The sequence below is a fragment of the Archocentrus centrarchus genome, chromosome 2 (assembly GCF_007364275.1).
Source record: "Archocentrus centrarchus isolate MPI-CPG fArcCen1 chromosome 2, fArcCen1, whole genome shotgun sequence".
In the NCBI taxonomy this organism is placed as follows: Eukaryota; Metazoa; Chordata; class Actinopteri; order Cichliformes; family Cichlidae; genus Archocentrus; species Archocentrus centrarchus.
Window position 1 is genome coordinate 7,326,472 of NC_044347.1, and position 20,254 is coordinate 7,346,725.

Sequence of the window (20,254 nt, forward strand, 5' to 3'; positions counted from 1 at the left end):
GGAAGTATTATGTAGGCTTGTTGGATCGTCTCCAGAAAGACTCTGATACAGTTCCTCTGAGATCATGGTTACTTGGGCTCCAGTGTCCACCACAGCCTGTGTTGGAATGCCGTTTACAGTCACAGGAATCTGCAGACTCTCACCTTTGTTGCCGGTGCTGCTGAACTGCAGTCCTCGTAGTTGATGATCTGAAGTTGGGTCTTTGTCACCATGCCTAAGGGCAACTGTTGGGCTTGGTGACCTCGGCAGTCCCTTCAGAAATGTCCTTGTTCCCCACATTTAAAACATGGGCCAACTGCTTCACGGTTTGGACTTGGTGGCTGGGAGCACGTTCTGCTGGACTGCATGTGAGGCTGGTTTGGTTTTCTCTCTGATGGCAAGGGATCTTGTATTCTTGCTCTAGTTTGCTGGCGCTCTGCATATGTAGACTGAAATTGGTCAAACTGCAATTTTAGGTCCCCCACTATGTGAACAAGGGTCTTGACTTGGTCCACCAGCATGGCAAACTGATCAGTGGTTACATACTGAGGGGTCTGCACTCTACGAGAAGTAGCAGTGAAATTCTCACAGATGCCCAGTTGATCCTGCAACTCGAAATCCACCCCTGGGTCTGCGAGGGTGACGAGGCATCGCACCTCTTCCCCAAACTCGACTTATGTCTCCCTACTTTGGTGAAGCTCTCCCAACTTCCTCCTCACTGTGGTAGGGGGATCCCTCATTCCAAAATGCTGAGTGAGCTGTTCCACTAAGAGAACATAATCCTCCCTTGTTCATTCTGGCAGCAAGCAGACATAACGTATTGCAGCTCCCCTCAAGCAGTCATGCAGTCTGTCTATTCTCTCTGCAGTACTCCATCCATACTTCCTGGTGTCACGTAAACAGGTTTTTTATGAAGGAAGACACCTGAAACACTTTAATTAAAAAAGCAATTCATTTAATGTATTAAAGAATCAGAAAAAATACACACATGCATGAGTAAGAGTGTGCACTCTCTCTCTCTCTGAGCCCGTGTTCCTGTCTAACCAAAACATTTTTATACACCCTGTTATCTAAACATAAACAATCTCTGGGCACAATGAGTTGGCCTTCATCATTCTGTCTCGTTCTAGCTGGTTTTTCATGACCCAGATTCCTCTCGGTCATAGGCACATCTTCTTCCTGATGTTCTAATTTAATCAATACAGAGAAATCTTGTCCAGATTAATGACAGAACATGGTGACGTTGGTGATGTTCTAATTGTGCATTCGGTGGCCGGTCCTCAAGATGAGGTGCACTGAAAGAGAGAAGTTAGTCTACTACTTTCTGATCAGTTGCTCTCTGTCTAATGTATTATTTAATTGTTTATTATTTGGTTGATTCAGTGTTTATTAATTAATTTACTGGAGTTTACCTTTAAACATTTGTCCTTTATTCACTGAGTAAAAAATAATCCCTAACACTGGCCAGGCACTCAAATGGCAACAAAAATGAGTTCCAGTCATCATTTCCATCAAAAGTTTAGGCTGATGCACTTCCTGCAGAGTGTACTGACTGCTGTGGCCAGAGCTATTCAACCTCTGCCCCTCATGATAGGGAAATGGGCGCTGGGCTTCCTGTTCCAGGTCTCTACTGTTTCGCTGTCTACTATCAGGTTCAGGATTGACACCCCTCCTGGTTGGGCCAGAGTTACGAGCCCGCTGGCTGATTACATCCAGCTCGGCAACAAAGGGGCCACCAACATGATCTCTTGGTCTTACAGGCATCCCCCAAGAAGCCAAAGATGCAGCACTATGCTCTGGTATATGCCTATCCCATGTGTGATGTGGTGCAACTTCATCCCCACTGCCACTAGAAAAAGCAAGAGGTGGTGTGACTTGCTGTGTAGCTGGGTTTCCCCCTGTTATGTGTGTCAGGACAGGGGTAAGCATCATTTGCAGCTGCTTAGTCTGCTGATTTTGATTATTCAGCTAAGCTTGTAACCATTTTGGGGCTCTGTCAGACTCAGGAGATCCTGCTGAAGCTCCTTGTAGCTCTTCAGTCATTTTATTATCCTCTTGTCCACAAGATAACTTGTTGCCGTTTTTCTGTCCTTACTTTTATTTATTTATTTTTATATATTGTCCTTTGTATTACTTATTTTTATTACTTTGTTTCTTTTTATCTTGTTTATTTGTTTATTGCTAAGCTTCTTGGGGCTTTTATATGGCTGACAGGAAGTAGATCACACAATGACGGCAGGCCATATTGTAGCATTAGCTCTCAAATCCCGTCAGCCAACTAGTTAGCTTCTCCCCACCGGGGATGTACTCACGATTGGCAGAGCTTTTGGAGATCCCACTTCTCACACCAGTTGTCGTGTTTGTGCTCCTGTGGAAGTGAGCTTGGACACTTGGGTGGATGACATGGGTGGAAAAACTTTGCACGACAAGGAATCCTCAGTTTACAAACTTTACTTTGACTTTGGCAGGTCAGTACAGAACATTCAGATCTTTGCATCAGTGAAGGCACCGGGAAGCGGGTACAGAACAGCAAGTTTGCACTGTCCATGCGATGAGCCATGAGCGCCGTCTGTAGCCTTAGTAACACAGGAAAAAAGTCTCGGTTGTCTATATTCAGGACTGTAGAACATTCTTAACCAATTAGCATCCTACATGCATTACACGTGACACACTACATAAGGGAAGGAGGAGGGAACAAAGTCCTCGACTGTGGACTGCCTTACAATACAAATAAAAATAATTAAATCAGGAAGGGGACAAATACTTTTTACAGCACTGTAAACAGTAAGAATTTTTGTGACCAATAACATTAACTAAAGCTGAACATTTGGGATGAGTCATGACTCGTGTGGATCAGCCAATTAGCCCAATACAGGAAGTCTGCAGCAGCTCTCTGTTTAAAGGCTCAGAGTTTCTGATGCTGTGAGTATTACTGGAGCTGCTGGTGAAAAGACTCGCTCTGACTGCCTAACATCCAGGTGCTGAGTCCACTATCCTCTGATGATGTCACCAACTAACAACCCTTACAGTTAAGTGTGATCACAGCCACACCGTTAATGCCCAGGGATCTGTTACCTTTAAGGGAGAGAACAACCTGTAAGAACCACTAAAAGATCTAACACTCACTGCACGAAAAGAGGCATATTCTTCCCCTTATACTGACGCTAGTAAACAGCAGCTTTCGTCAGCATACGGGGATGCGCATTTGCATTCGCCTGACACGGATATGGTCGTTTACGTACCACCAGAAGCAGCAGGGGGTAAAGGTACAGGCGGGGGGGGCAGCCAACGGGAGGTGTTAACGACTCGACTTTACATATGAATAGCAGCGCTGCAAGCCGAAGCAGACCAACGTGGCTCCTCTGTCATTGGATGAAAAAAATGACATCACAATTCATTACTCACATGTGATTGGTTGGTAGATCTGTTCCCCCATTGGCCTTTATAAAGACAGGCCTGGGTAAGCCCCTCCCTAATAAATAATAACCCACTAATAAAAATGATTTTTAATTATTATTTCTGTGATATACCTTGTATGTTATGTTGTATGCATGCCATGCTAATAACCTCAACTAAAAGGAATTCAATTAAGAGAAACAAATTGTGAGGCACAAGTTTGAATTATTTTTTTTTTTTATTTATAAAGCAATATTCCAATATTCCACATTCCAAAGACATGCACTTACTGGGGTTAGGTTAATTGGCTAATCTAAATTGCCCATAGGTGTGACTGAGTGTGTGAATGTGAGTGTGAAAGGTTGTCTGTAACTCTGTGTTGGCCCTGCAACAGGCTGGCGACCTGTTCAGGGTGTACCCTGCCTCTCGCCCTATGACAGCTGGGATAGGCTCCAGCCCCCCCGCGACCCTGAACAGGATGTGCGGAAGCGAATGGATGGATGGATGGATGGATATAAAGCAATATGCACATACACATACATCATATAATCTCTCTCTATATATAAAGAAAACAAAAACATTATGACATATAATGCTTTGCTACTTCTGGGCCATGTGGTGGTGGCTTTCTCTCAGAGCATGGTCCAGCATACAAACACTTATGGTGCACAGTGTTGTATTTAGGGTGAGCTTCTAGTCCGTGTTGCAGTTTGGCTCAGAGGTCATTGAGCTCCTGGCTGGGGAAGCTTGGGGGTCTTAATCCAGCCCGACACGCCCTCTGAGACGCCATCGTCCTCATCCAACATGAGGTCAGTGGTGACACCGTCCAGAAGGCAACCTCCTTCACTGCCAGGACACTCGTCCTCGCCTCCAGCAGCTGTTGACACAGAGCACACATTAAGTCATTATGAAACTAAATGAAATATTGTGAAAAATCAGGAAACTACACTGAAAGTTTGAGTCTCTTGACTTTGAACACACACATAGCAGATAAGACCCTGAATGCAAAAAAAAGAATTTAATCAGCCCATCTTTGTCATCAGAAACAATGGTTATGTGACAAAGTACCAACTCCTGCATCCTGTGAATAAAAGACAAATGAACAAGTACTTTGAAAAAATTTAACACTGATAAAAGTACTTCAGTGATTTTGGTCGTTAACCCTTGAGGCACCTTTAAACTGATTATACATTTTTTATCTTTTAGGTCCCAAAATGTTACAGCTGCTGAAACTATAAACATTCAGTGTTAATTATTTTCACCTTCACTGCATCATCTTTTTATGCACATTTTGGGTTGTTGAAAAGAAGCCAGATTTTATATAAAGTTAAAAAAAACAATAAGTAATATTTTCCAAGCTAACTACACAAATACAGCAGACCAACAATCCAATACAACACGTCTTACCGGCTTCCTTTTTGCACGTTTTGCAGGATTTTTAATGGCTGCCGCCTTTTCCGGAATGTGAGGCTGACTGTAGAGGAAGTTGCAGCGGACCATCTCGTAGGTTTTGCAAGAAGCTGGAAAACATTTTTCTACATTGTAAATAAAGAGCATAAACACAGTGTATACATAAACAATATTCAGGCAAAAAACACACAAACAAACAACACCAATAGATACTTACACACAATTATATCACGGTCCACGCATTAGGAACACTCACACTCGCGTTGTGAGGCGAACACAGTCTGTGGAAAATAAAGGTGAAAATAAATAAGAGTAAAAACATTTTAAGTTCTTCTCTCCTCCACACATTGAATACTGAGTGCTTTGTTTCTGATTCTTACCTCTGTAGAGGATCAAACCGGCTTTTATTGGATTAAGAGTTGTGCAGGAACTGCTTCCTATAAGATGAAACCAAATAAAAATAAGAAACCAAATCACAATACGTCTGTCAGCTTACTGTGACCATTCCTCCACTCTTAGTATTTTTGTTTTAGAAACGACCAAGTCTTACCGCAGTTTTCGGATTGTGCTGCCATCTTTTCCTCTTGAGTCCTTCTGTAGGTGAGTCTTTGTTAGAGCATCGAGTCTCTACACAATAGACGCCATCTTGTCTTTCAGTTGCGCTAGAAGAAACTTGAGTAACTGATGAGATAACCCACTCATTGCAGCCAGCAGTGTCTTCTCGTCTGCAGCGGGGCTGGTTGAAGCTGGCCGGTAGAGAGGCCCGCTTTCACAAGGAGCTTCTGGGGTGTTGAACAGTGGCGGATGCTGGTCTTTCAAGGAGGGGAAGCTCAATTTCGGCCTACACCATAAAATGTGTCAGTTTATTTATACAGCAGCACCCGCTGGACAGAAACTGCGATAGAAGTCAGAAAGAGTGATAGAAGTCAGTCTCCAAACACAAGCAGCTACAAAAAAACCCCCACCAGAAATAGAAGCTCGATTTGTCGCTAGTCGTTTTTTTTTTTTTTTCGCTAGTCGTTTTTAACAAAGAAAATGCCGCTAAGAGGATTAGGAAAGTCTCCGGTTCAACTCAAAACAAATGCTCCCACGGATGTTTACACCAAAAGATCGCTGATTCGCTCATTTCGCTGTCAATCAAAAAGGGATTCAGCCTCAGACAGATCATCCAATCATCATGCAGAAGCTGAGTGTCCGGGCCGGCCAAGGCCAGCCCACTGCCCCATAGACCCCCAGAGACGCTGAGCGTCCGATGGGCGGGACAAAGCCCAGCATTTATCCAATGACTTGTCTCGTTTCGCTGCTTTCTTTGCTTCGCTATTGAACTCTGTAGACGCCCAGCGTCCGCACTGTTTAAAGCACTGTGAAGCTGCGGGAATGAGTGAGAGGAAAGCCGCGTCGTTACCAGTGATAAGAAGCTGATTCTGAACAAAAGTTGAGCGCGTTGTTGCGCATATTTAGTCAATGACATGTACACACAACAGTATATATTTGACCACTTATTTTTTTGACATTTTAGGGGAAGCTTAGCTTCCCTTGCAGTCTTAGAGCAATCGCCTCTGGTGTTGAAATATAGACGACGTCCTCCATTGTCGTACCAGGAAAGCAGCGTTGACAAAGAACGCCATTCAGTTTGAACGGAAGAGAATGACCGCACTGATTGGTCATGCAGACCTTCAGTGTGATCCCGCACGTGATCTGTATTGTCCAATCACAGGCGAGAAAGCTGCCACACGGAATTCAATTCATTTCAATTCAATTTAATTAAATTTTATTTATATAGCACCAAATCACAACAAACAGTCGCCTCAAGGCGCTTTGTATTGTGAGTAAAGACCCTACAATAATACAGAGAAAACCCAACAGTCAAAACGACCCCGTATGAGCTGGAAGACACACATCCACTGTCTGTTTAAGCAGGACAACTCAGAAGGTGACTGTTGCATTAAAATTTTAACTTTTTTTTTTTACAATTTTACAATTTTACATTTTTCTCATGAAGGTTTTGCTTATGTACATCCATAAGCAAAACCTTGCTATACATGGATGTACATCTCTTATGTACATCCATGTATAGCAAAATAAAAGTTTATATGTTTATATGTTTTCTTATTCCATCTGCCTTGGTAGTCTTTAATGTCATTAATGCATGTGAACATTCACTGAACGTTTATGGTAGCGTTCATGGGATGTTGTCTGAATGTTCAATGCTAGCTGGGAAGCCACTGCACAGGAGAGAATGATGGTGTGACAGACTTTTTGTTACAGTGAATTAGACTGAAAACTGAGTATGCTTTTCAATGAAAATAATGCTTGTAGTGTCACCAACATCACTAACATATAGCCTTTGTTTATGTCCCTCAGTCCACTAAAGTTCAGGGTTCACAAAAAACTCCATGACAAAGGCTCACAGACAGAAGCTCACAGACAGAAGCTCACAGCCTTATTGGAAAAAGGGACAAAAGCTGAAAACCTCCAAAAGTATATTTCCAACTAGATAATACAAATTTATAAATTAGAATGATTTCTTCTGAGTTTAGTCTTGTTTGAATGTTTCGCTGTATAATTTATGTGTAGTCACATTGTAATGGAAAAAGGCTTAAAAGATGATAATGTAAATTTGATTATATATATCTCAAAATAAAAATATGCTGCTTACAACTGTTGGGAGGGGTAGACCTCTGGTGAGTACTTGATTTGCATTTGTATGACTCACAGAAACCTCCTTTACATATGAGAGCCTGCCGTAGACCTGAGGAGAGGGGGGGGGGAGCTGAGGGAGCACTGACACAGAGAGTCCACGGCAGTTTCCCTACAGTTTACTGTTCTGACCAAAGCCTCCTGCTGAGAGCCCTAAAGCTCAAGGCGCGCGTCAATATTACATACAAGAAACTGTCAAAAACCCCACTTTTTATGCAGTGTAACACTTTTGCATTTGCTGTGTAATATAACTAAATACATAACATGTTATGTGTGTGTTCACTTGAGTAAAACTATATACTTGTTTAATGAGTTTAGTTTTTACATATTACATGTATTGGACTGTGCCACGTGTGCACAAATAACCACTTCTATCTTCTTTTTCTTTTGACTCATTGTCAGATTAGGAGGAGCAGGTCTAATGGAGCTAGCTAAAATACTTGAACCGGCATTCACAGTGTGTCTGATACACAGCGGCATAGTTATTAAATCATCAGCCAACAATACATATACATTTACCTCATTTTGATTTTTCCACTTTTTACAAGTGGGTGTTGCCGACCAACAATGAAAAAATGTTGGTTGTCCGCGTTTTGTTGGTCTTTTCATTCTTTTGAACTACACCCACTTCCCAGCAGCTGCTTCCACAAGCAAACGTTGAACGCCGCTGCTTGCACTGTTGCCAACTCCTCAGTAAGGAAAGTATCTATTGGCTGTCCTAGAAGTCGCTATGTGACGTCATCACCTAATTTGCATAATAGGTTATTTGAATGTAGTTGCAAAGGCTGTAGGAGAGAGGAATAACATCTTTGGAGAGACTTAAACTGAAGAAAAAACGCCCTAAATATGTTCAGAACTACTAGGGCTGGGGAATATGGACCAAAATAATATCTCAATATTTTTTACCTGAATGGCAAAACACGAAATATATCTTGATATTTTTTTCTTCCCAAAGGTATAAACAAAAAGACACTTCAGAGTCAAATCTACATGTCCCAAATGTCATTTTATTAACATTTAGCTTTCGATGTACATGAGAAATCGCTCAAAAATAAACCACTGGCATTTTTAAATAATAATGCTCCTCATATAAATTAATGCTTTTTTTTCTCCATAACAAAAGAGTCACAGGTGTGCTATTAAAATGTAAACAGAAAAGATACCAAGCAAAAATAGCGAACGGCTGACTTACTCTTTAAAAAGCCAATCTGCGGTAAAGCAGACTTCAGCAAAGTGCTTCCTCCTGTGTAAGATAACAAAACATGTAAACAGACTGAATGAACAAACTTCCATCCTTCAGTCAGCAGGATATTCAGCCAGCTCAGTAAATCCATACGCTGACGTATCACAGCAACGGGCCCACCCGCTCAATGTGGCATCATATCCACCGGCTGCATCATGAGGACATGAACAGACCCACTTCTGCTATTGAGGTCACGTGACTTATTGTACATACCAACAGCCAGGTACTCTTGGGGGTCTGGGCGATGCCAAAGCATCTGAACGATGCAATGCGAAGGCTGTATATACACAAAACACAGTGATAGCGGAGCATTTCAGGTTAATAAAAACTCTCCAAAAGTCACTGATGTCGCCAGGAAAACCAACTTGTAGTTAGTCGCTTCTTAGAAAAAAAGTCACTAGGGGGTCTGAAAAGCCGCTAAATCTAGCGACAAAGTCGCTAAGTTGGCAACACTGATCACTTGGTAGAGAAAGTGGAAAGTTTTTGTTGGGGGAGTGGGAGGGTCACATTACCAAATGATTAAACGTGCTAGTATTTTACCCAAAATTGATAATGAATAAAGAAAATGAATATGTTATTCATCTAAGATGTTTTTTGTAAATCGAAATGATGTGACTTGGGGGGAGGTTATAGTGATTGGACCAGATTATCCCCCCGGAAATTACGCGCTTGCTGGACACTAAGTAATGCTGAAGTATTGTTAAATGCTAGGCTAACAGACTTCTTGCTAGCAGGTAAAATGAGCTTCAAGTACAATAGCCGTGCTAATGAAGCACAAATGCTGTTAGTTACAGTAAGTTAATCAGTTAACAAGTACATAAAGGGTTAATTAACAGTTTCAGTCAGTAAGACTAGTTCTATACATGCTGTTGCTATAAGAGGAGATGTAAAGGCAGTAATTCATGTACACAATTTGATTATGGGGTTTACATGAATGGTTTTGACTTCCCCATAGTTTATAGTGTATCAGTGTTGTAATGCACATTACATCAGACTGACTTCCTTGTGCTTCAGTTTCTGTCTAATGACATTCACTGAAGTTACTCATGCACTTCCTGACAATGTATTAACATCTGTCACCCTACACTATGCAACAAGTTGCTGGTTATCATGGGAAGTCATTGATATGCTTGTGTTTCCTTGTGTAACGAGGCAGAGTAAATCCTGCAATTAAGATGTAAACAAGCTTATGTTGTGTGCCTCTTTATTTCACTATACAGAACTGCAGGATTTGGAACTACACTTCCCTTACATCCACCAGGCCAGAGCACAACACACGCCCATGCAGACATGCATATACTGTACACACATTTCTTATCCTATAGACCCTTTTACAGCCTACGTCATTAATGGATGCATGCGCATTTTGGCAATGGAATTAAATTGCTACTCCATTCAAATCAATAAGAACAAGACTGCACAGCAAAAAAACATGACTTAAAAGTGATATCAGCATCAAAATGTCTGCTTGTTGTGTGTTTGGCTGTCAGAATTTCTACTCTACCAAAAGCGGACTGATGCTGTACCGAATCCCACAGGATCATGGCTGTTTGAAAACGGAAGCGTCTGTGGTTGCAAAAGATCAAATGCATTGATAAAAATTGGACTGAGGGCATGATCATAAATGCTCACGTTTGTAGTGCCCATTTTATATCAAGTAAAGTTATTTATCTACTCTGGTTATACTGGGATGTCAGGTTTAGATAAATACTAATCTCTAAAGTAAACAGCATTAGGTTTTTAAACTGTAGTGTGGCTGGTTACTGTTTGATCCCACAGGTATTTACCTCTGTGACAGCTTCTCCGTTTCATAGGGTCCTGATCACTTGGGCCAGCAGGGTATTACCCACTTCCGAGCTCAGTGATACTACTTAAGCTGTGGTGGGGCTGCTCGTCTGGCTCTAACTGCTAATAATCCTATCATCTGTCCCGCTACCTCTGTGTTCTGATGCCGTCGGTCAGGAAGGCTCACACAGCCGACCCCAAAACACAGCCCAGATAGTTGTAGCAGCCAGCCCCCTTGATCAGTGCACTTGGTATCGACCAGATCCTTTTATCGGCTAGGAAAAATAAGCCCAAGGGACATAGTTGAGTTGAAGTGGATTACTGGAGACTAGTGTGTCCAAAACAGAACCCGATGTTATAGCTTGACTTGCCTAGCTTTTACTATTCATGGACATTAAGTGTACCGTTAAAAAAGGAAATAAATTCTCAACGAATTTCACTGACCTTTTAGAGTCAAATTTTATTTGCAGGTTTTTAGCTCAAGCAGTTTGCATTTAGCTCTGAATCAATCCTTAATTAAAACTCAACATGCAGTAATCACTCCTAAATATCAGATCTCAAGATTATTGCAAATCAATCACATTTCTTAAACGGAGAAAATACTTATGAGCTGGGTTGATGATGAAGGGGCTTGAAACAGTCCATCATTTAAAATCCTTTTTGGAAGAAAAGACTTCAAGTTGGTGCCTGGCCAGAAGCGACCACACCCAAAGTGTAGTCCGTTACTGCTTCAGTGAAGTTGGGGAAAAAAGGAGAAGTCCAAAAGAGAGATATTATCCTCCTTCAGTTGACTGTCCTTCCGTTATAATCCTTACTGTTCTTCGGATGTCCTTTTAGAAATCCAACAGCTTAGGTACTTCCAATCTTCATCTGACAATACAGGGAGAGTTCTCAAAAAGACAGTTTGAAGTCAATTAAATGTCCACATCTGGGTTGGCTTGGTCCAAGGTGCAGACCTGTCTTAGTGCTGGGAAGGGCTCCGCAGAATCTCGTACGATGTCTCCGTGCGTCTCTTTATATATGTTAAGTCTAAGACACATCCTAGTTTTAAAAACATCATCATGACAAATTATCACTCCACTGCCTATGTCCAATTATGGTATTGAACTTTAGCCATTACTTCATTTCTCGTAATACATGGCTTGTTTGGTACTTTCCAGTTAAGACTATTCATAACTTGTTTTTCCCCTCTGTTCCTTCTTATTCCTAGGCAACAGGTTTCAGTTCCTCATTTTACCCTGCTCAGTGCTCTCCAAGATTTCACAACTTAACATGCTGTGCTTGAATCATTTCTGTGTTACACACACTCTTATTAATTTTAAGTAGAAATCATACAGATTATTTGTTACATTCCATGATCACTCTATTATTTTTATATAAATCAGAATTATGATTGTCCACATAGTATCAGGCACAGGTCATCGTATAACCAAGATCTCAACCTCAACCCACTTCATTCGACATTATTTACAGGTGAGGCATCGCTGGACTCAGAGAGTCCTGATTTTTAAATTAATATTTAATCACATATTGATTATAAATCAATAATATCTGCAGCCAGAAAACTCTTAGCAAGCTAGAAAAGCAATTTGACGAAGTACTCACGCTGCCATGCAGGTACAATCTGCTGTGAGGACGTAGTTCTCCGACTTGTTTACAGTGACCCGAGACTCATACAGGGCGGTTGTGTTTCCTTCTTTTTATAATTATAAATGTGTTTATATTAATATTACATTAATTTGTGGTGTTGCCACAGGAAATAATATCCTTCATACATACATTGCAGTTTTCAGTCTTTTCATTTACAGCTGTAAAATATCTCCACAGGATGCTCTTTTTCCACTTACTGCAGTCTACATGTGTATGCTCAGTGCTGCTCAGTCACAAGATGGCACAGAAACAAATCACAGAAGAGCAGAGGATGAGGAGCAAAGTATGCCAGGAATGGTATTTGCATAAATGTTGAATTTTTGATGAAACAGGAGCAATGCACTATTGAATGTAGAATCAATTCTATCACTCCAGTATTGATCTGATACCAATACCATCATTGATATCAACTATCAGTTTAGGATTGATCAACCCACTAGTAGAGCTCCAATTAAATTATAAAATAAATAAATGTTACTGAAGAACACTAATCCTTCACTAATTGTTTTTTTATTATTGTTTTTTCAGACTGAGTCTCTGTGACCTCTCAAAGAGAAGCTGTGAAACTCTGTCCTCAGTTCTCAGCTCCCAAACCTCTAGCCTGAGAGAGCTGGACCAGAGTAACAATCACCTGAAGGACTCAGGAGTGAAAGCTTTATCTTCTGGACTGGAGAATCCACATTGTAAACTGGAAACACTCAGGTCAGCATTCTTCAAATGTTCAACAGATGACTAAAATCTGGTTTCCATTAGTGTCTAACTGATGCAGGACTGTGTCTGCTGTGTTTGGTCAAATTATCTAAACTAGTGATGTGTCGTTCGCATAAGAGCCTGTAACAGCCAGCTGGCTGTCCCTTAAGTTATGGCCACTCGTGTTGTTTGTTTTTTCACTCACCCACGCACCCTCTGGATGCTGACCAATGGGATGACACAGATTTGGCACTGTAGCGTCCAACGCCGCCCATACTACTTTACTTATGGGCCAGGGCTCAGTGTAGATGGGGGAGAGCATGGAAGACGGATGGGAGTTATCCGCGACCTCGGCCAAACACACGGCAAAGTTAGCCTTCGCTTAGTGGCACCGCGAGTAAATTAGCCTCGCGACTGGACTTTATTGGCGAGAAACAGCCAGGATCAACTGATGGGAATGACCCAGGACTGGACATTCTCCTAAAGGCCTTGGTGTCGTAAGTCTTCAGCTGGTCAAAAACGCGCTGGATTTCCTTTGTTTTTGAACTGTTGACAGCGGCAGCTGGCATACGCTGTCTGTAGGAAGTCGGGAGTGTACTTCCTTGTTTTGTTGTGTATGTCGTTGGAAAACCCAGAGTGGAATCTTTCTTTTGCCCTCTTTTGCATCCGTTTTGAACTGAGCTGAACTGAGATATAACCCGAAGTGGATTTGGTTTGTTTATCCCCTTTTTGCTTATGAACTAGAACTGAGTACAACCCGGAGTGGACTTCCTTTGTTTGGTTTTCTGTTGAAACAAACTATGAGACATTGGGGGGAATGGGTATATTTTGCTTTGGTTTTGTTCTTGTGAATGAATGAATGATCTTGTCACGAACTGGGCTGCACGGCCATGACAAAAAAGCAATGTTGATAAAAATGTTTTTTATTCTAAATTAAACAAACAGGAGCAGAACTCAAACTAAACATGATATGTGTAGTCAGTACAATCAGTAGTGTCAGTGGGTGCATGAGTGAAAAAATAGTGTATGCAATGTTGTGACGTGCAAGAACCCAAACCAAATGCCAAAGTAATGTCTCAAGGAGGAGAGCCCGCAAACAACTAATCTGTGGGAACTTATATAGCACTGACACACAATGGGTCCAGGTGTTGCCAGTGTCACTAATCAGCAAACAAGCCACTCCAGCCCTCCACTGATTTCAGGAGACCTGCCACACAAGCAGGCCAAAACAGGGCAGAGTGGGTCATCACAGACCTGGAGGACTCTGCCAAGCTGTGGGATATGTGGGAACTGTTGACCTGTGTTACCTGTGTTAAATGATTATTTTGTGTGTGTGTGTTTTTCCCCTGTGTTGAATATATTCATTGTGTGCACAAGTACTTTCAAATGGGTTTTGTTTTATTCAATGTTAGAGGGTGTCACTGTGCTTTGCATCCTTTGTGAGGGTTAAAGAAAAATCTAACATGTCAGGAGGGATACCTGGCTGGCACCCCTAGGCAAATGAAAATTGTCCCATAAAAAAGTGGCACCCCAGATGGGACCCTAATAACACTGACTAGCATGGAATAGAACAACTTGTCAATTAGTGCACTAAAAATTAAAAAGGAAAAAAGAAGAAACAAACCAATGGAGAAACATACTTTGAGGATAAAACCACGTTTATTCTATACAAACACAGGATTCAAAATGGCTACCAACTGTGAGTCACTCCTGGGACTAGAGGAAGTATCAGAAAAATCTACCCATGTACAGGACTTCCCTCACACAACATATCCTCTTTTGGACCTGGGGCCTACTGGTGTCACTGACCTTGCTGCTCCACTACATCCCTGGAGTTTTATCTCTGGATATGGAAAAGTGGACGCAATACCACTGACTGGGTCTTCCTCCCCTGTGCATAACACACAGACCATTCTGGAGCAAATACAGAGGGTAATGGATGCCCAACGTCTCCACCAGAAGGAGCTGAAAGAGACCGTGGAACAAAAGTATAAAGAACTGATCAGCCTAATCCAGGACCAGCAACAACAAATATTCAGACATGTCGATAAATAACTGGAATATTTGAGGACACAATTTGAAGCTTCTCTGGATTGGAGGATGAAACAGCTAAAGGAGAAGGTTGCTTACTCCAAGAGCACCATACCCTTGATGGGAGAAGGCATGCCCACCGTTAGATCAAACACTGAAATGAGAAATGCATATGTGCAAACTTGTCCGGAGGACTGGCCTGGAGATGCATCTGGGGACTGCAGGACGGCCCAGGTTGCAATCCACTGTGGGGGATGGTGTACTGAACTAGCCCAGACCCACGCTGATATCGTGCTGGCACTGCAAGGGATGCCATCCACCAACTTCCTATCCACAGTGGAGGCCAGGCAAGAATAAATGAAACCCCCATCAAGCAGCTCAAGAACAAACTCCACCACCTGCAGGACCTACCTAAATTTCAGTAGAACACCTTCAGCCACTCACCTGCGCTGTTGTATTGCTTGTTGAACCAAATGGCTATCCACGTTCGCAACTTACGTCTTTGTCCACGCACCCAAAGAAGGACATGGCCAATCACCTCTCAATCACAGCTGAAGATATCCGGAAGGGACAAGAGGAGGACCCTGAAATACAAAGCCTCTACAACCAAATCAGGGAAACCGGAGATGTCATTGTGAGCCCCACAACCAAATACACCATTGTGAAAGACAAGGTCTACAGAGTAACCTGCCTACCATGTAAAACAGTATATCAGGTCTACATTCCATCCTCTCTCCGCCAACAGCTACTCCACCACTACCACGACAACCCCTTGTCTGGCCATGCTGAAAGACACAAAACATATAAACATCTACAGGCATTTGTGTGGTGGCCAAGGATGAGTTGGGATGTGTGGAACTATGTGCAAGGCTGTAAAGTGTGCCAGCTCCACAAACTGGAAGTCTGTAATCCATGTGGGAGACTCCAACAAACTCTGGTCAGTAGGGCTTGGGAAATGCTTGGACTCTATCTCAAGGAACCATTTCCTCATAAAAACAAAAACATGAAGCAGCACCACGGTAAAAAATTGAGAAAAGCAAACTTTGCCATACATGACAGGGTTTGGCTTCAAACTCATGCCAGTTCCCGAGCAGACCTGTCTTATTCAGCCAAACTTGCCCCACGATGGAAAGGTCCATGTAGGATCACCCGGAGGATAGGACCTCTGAACTATGAGATAGTTTTGGAGGACTCCGGTGAGGACCTGTGCATCGTAAATGTGGCCCAGTTGAAGCAGTGTTACCCCACTGCGAGTGAGGTGTACAGAGAACAACGGAAGCAAGTCCTGGAGATCTTTGAAGAAGAAAGTGACGAGGAGGACTTCCTAGGATCCTCTGACTCTCAGCTAGGGACTTGATTAAGCCTCCATAAGCTTTTTTCAGGGGGGAAGGAGTGTAACATCCAGATGGCTGTCCCTTAAGTTATGGCCACCCGTGTTGTTTGTTTTTTTCACTCACCCACACACCCTCTGGATGCTGACCAATGGGATGACACAGATTTGGCACTGTAGCGTCCAACGCCGCCCATACTGCTTTACTTATGGGCCAGGGCTCAGTGTAGATGAGAGAGAGCATGGAAGGTGGATGGGAGTTATCCGCGACCTCGGCCAAACACACGGCAAAGTTAGCCTTCGCTTAATGGCACCGCGAGTAGCTTAGCCTCGCGATCGGACCTTATCGGCGAGGAACAGACAGGATCAACTGACGGGAACGACCCAGGACTGGACATTCTCTTACGGGCCTTGGTGTCGTAAGTCCCCAGCTGGTCAAACGCGCTGGATTTCTTTTGTTTTTGAACTGTTGACAGCGGCAGCTGGCATACGCTGCCTGTAGGAAGTCGGGGGTGTACTTCCTTGTTTTGTTGTGTATGTCGTTGGAAAACCCAGAGTGGAATCTTTGTTTTGGCGATTTCCATTCGTTTTGTTTGAACTGAACTAAAATATAAAAACCCGGAGTGGAATCTTTTTTTTGCCTTTTTTTGCATCTGTTTTGAACTGAACTGAGTAAAACCCGGAGTGGACTATTTTTGTTTGGTTTTCTGTTGAAACAAACTGAGAGACATTTGGGGGTAATGGGTGTATCTTGCTGTGGTTTTGTTCTTGTGAATGAATGACCTGGAGGACTCTGCCGAGCTGTGGGACACGTGGGAACTGTTGAAATGTGTTACCTGTGTTAAATGATTGTTTTGTGTGTGTGTGTGTGTGTGTGTGTGTGTGTTTTTCCCCTGTGTTGAATATATTCATTGTGTGCACAAGTACTTTCAAATGGGTTTTGTTTTATTCAACGTTAGAGGGTGTTAAGTCGCTGTGCTTTGCATCCTTTGTGAGGGTTAAAGAAAAATCTAACATGTCAGGAGAGATACCTGGCTGGCACCCCTAGGCAGATGAAAACCGTCACAAGCCGGCTCTGAGAGCCGATGCTTGGTAGTGAATCAGAAGAGCCGACTCCCATCGAATGAGAGCCGGCTCCACCATTTCTCATTAGCTCTGCTCACAAACCTGAGGACAGGGGCAGAACTGATGGGCACGCCATGCAGCCAATCACACAGGGGACATGGGATTAAACCATTATGTTAAAGCAGAGGGGGAGATAGATAGAAGTGCAAAAAGACATGAATATGAGTGATACATGTTAAAGAAGCAGCATTTGGCTGCAATATAAGGAAATTGGAAATAGCAGAGCGGGTTTGCGGCTTTAATTTTTCTTTCTGCCAGTTTGACCTCAAATTTGACCCCCTGAACATATTCGAAAACTCACTCGCGGGAGTGCCGTCATTGTAAATTGAAAATTAGAATTAGAGCAGGTTCCACCACAAACCTGCACCAACATAAGAACTGTCCATCCCTCAGTGCAGTTGGACGAGAGAGGGCAAGCTAGGTCTCCATACTGACCCTGGTGAGTCTGGTCCCAAACAAACAAACAACTGTTGCGGCATCCACCGCCCTCCCCAAAACTGCAACTATAACCCGTCCTACTGCAACACAAAGCAAAGTCAGTGTGTTTGTTTGTCCTGTGTTCCATTAAAAGTTTATTTAAAATGTTAAACAAAAGAATGTCTTTTTTTAACAGGATGAATCCAAAAAATAAAGCAATTATAAACTTTATTATAAAAAGACTGAAGGCAAAAGGGCTTCTCAGCACACAAACCATTCAATTTTGCTTATTTACGCTAAAATATGAGCCTACAAATGCTAACAGTTAAAGAGCCATTTGGGAGCCGAAAGAGCCGGCTCTTCTTTGGGAGCCAAGCATAAAAAGCCGGCTCTCTGAAAAGAGTCGGACTCCCCATCACTAATCTAAATTGTGGCAGGTTTTTTCTGCTCAAAGTATTTTCTTTTTTGAGTTTCTTTATTTTAAAGATTTCTTTAAATCAGCTCCTGAGCCTTGAATCTGGACTGAAATGCTTTCAGTGTTTTTCTAAACTGGCTGATGGATCTGATCAAAAAGCAAAAACATACAAAGAACAAAGTGTTGATGTTGCTCACCATGGTGAAAACCTGTTTTCTGCACAGTTTGTTCGTATCAAGGTTATTGTAGTTAACGAAGACGAATGAAATAAGGAAAACTGAAATTGAAAAATCATTGTTGTTAACTGACTCCTTTGACTACGATAGCACAGATAGTGTCTTGTTGTGGATGATGAAAAATATGTGCAACACTTCTCAGTCAGGAAAAAACAAGTCCTGAGAAGTGCACACAAGGCAGCTACACAAACCTCTCTGATCCTACGAGGTAACCTGGCGTGCACCTCTGGAGAAACGTGACTACTTGTCCACGCAGCCCACAACATTGTGATTAACCTGTTTAGTCCTTGTGCGTTTCTGGCTACTTAATCACTGAGACAATAACAATCAGGAATAATAATCAAAGCATCAATATAAGGACTCACAAATGTCAGCAAATTCCTGGAGGGAGACTGCTGAAACTATCGGACTGAAGAAAGTGAACAAACAGGGACGAAAATGTTTGCAGCCAAAAAAATGAGCACAAAGAATATTAGTCTTCTCGAGTTCAATCAAGGCTCAACTTTGTTCTTTAGGTTTCAACAGACATTTATTGTGGCTCACATGTCTTTACATGCCTTAACAGTGCCACAAAAACGCCGTCAGAACTAAGGTCCCGTTTCCACGATGCCGGTTCCACTAGAAACTGTAATTTTGATGCGTTTCAGCCTTCCGTTTACACGATAGCGTTTCAGAAACAATCTGTGTTTACACGATGAGACGTGAAACGATGGAAATGATGTAGTTCCCATGCCAGGCCACAAGTTGGCGTTGGTTTTCTCTTTGCAAAGCTTGTTTACGCAAGACGCACATGCGTGGAGGGACACGGTAGGAAGCGCGGCAAATTGTTCATTACTTACAAAATGGCCAATGTGAGAGGTTTGATCACTGGTGCACACAACGCTGAATTACAAAACGGTAAAAACACAAGAAAAGCATAAGAAGCGCTCGTGAATCTGCGAGTACTGTTTATCAATTTGCGCATGCGTGGAAAACTGTGGCCGTCGCAACCATAGTGCGCATGTGCGAGTCACCTGTTTTCAAATCACCCCGGTTTCAAACGTTTACATGAGAACGCAAGCTGGTGCATTTCTGAAACGCTCCACTCTGGACCCCGTTTCCGAAACACATCGTTTTCACTCCGTTATCGTGTAAACGGAAGGGCGAAACGCATCAAAACGACACCGTTGTTGTGTAAACGCAAGGCTGAAACGCATAAAAACAACGCCGTTTTCATTTTGAAATGGTATCGTGTAAACGGGGCTTAAGAAAGGAAAACACAAACCTAAATTAGCTCACGGCAAACAAAGTGAATTTACATAAATAAAAGACACAAATAAAACAATAAACTGTACCTCATTAGCCGCATTAACTCCAGAGGAATAAAAATGATTTATACAGCTTCTTCTTATACAAGAAACACCCTTTATCTTCTTATGACTAGTCTCCTACAGACATGTCAGGCCAAACGTTCTGTGTGGCTCTCTAAGTCCACCACTCAATCTTGTCCCCAGAACAACAATGTGGCATGCGGAACAAAAGATAAATTCCCTTTATGTTCTGTCCTCCTTTTTAACCCGATAAATGAACTTTAACCACATGAATTTACTTAACATTGTTACTTATTTATTATTGAACCCTTTAAATAAAAACCAACCTATTTATTGTCCTTTTTTAACAAAGATTAAAATAATGAACCAAAATATATGACCTTTGCTTCTGATGGCAGCCAGACTCCCACCAAATCACTTGTGATTTCTATCACGAATCTATGAGTGGGTCTGTTCTGCCTCTAATAATGTAACTCTTATGAGTAGGTCTGTCCAAGTGCACCTGTTTACTGAGTCTCTTTCCATGGCAATCTAATG

The 20,254-nt window shown here is 42.3% G+C and overlaps 1 protein-coding gene across 1 annotated transcript in view; it reads left to right on the forward strand.

The window, feature by feature from the left end:
* The window catches only part of LOC115798502 (uncharacterized), a 248,798-nt gene that overhangs the window by 58,454 nt on the left and 170,090 nt on the right, over positions 1–20,254 (forward strand). Inside the window, exon 5 of the mRNA XM_030755366.1 lies at positions 12,692–12,865. Within this exon, the coding sequence (XP_030611226.1) occupies positions 12,692–12,865 (174 nt within the window). The remainder of the gene's footprint in view (positions 1–12,691; positions 12,866–20,254) is intronic.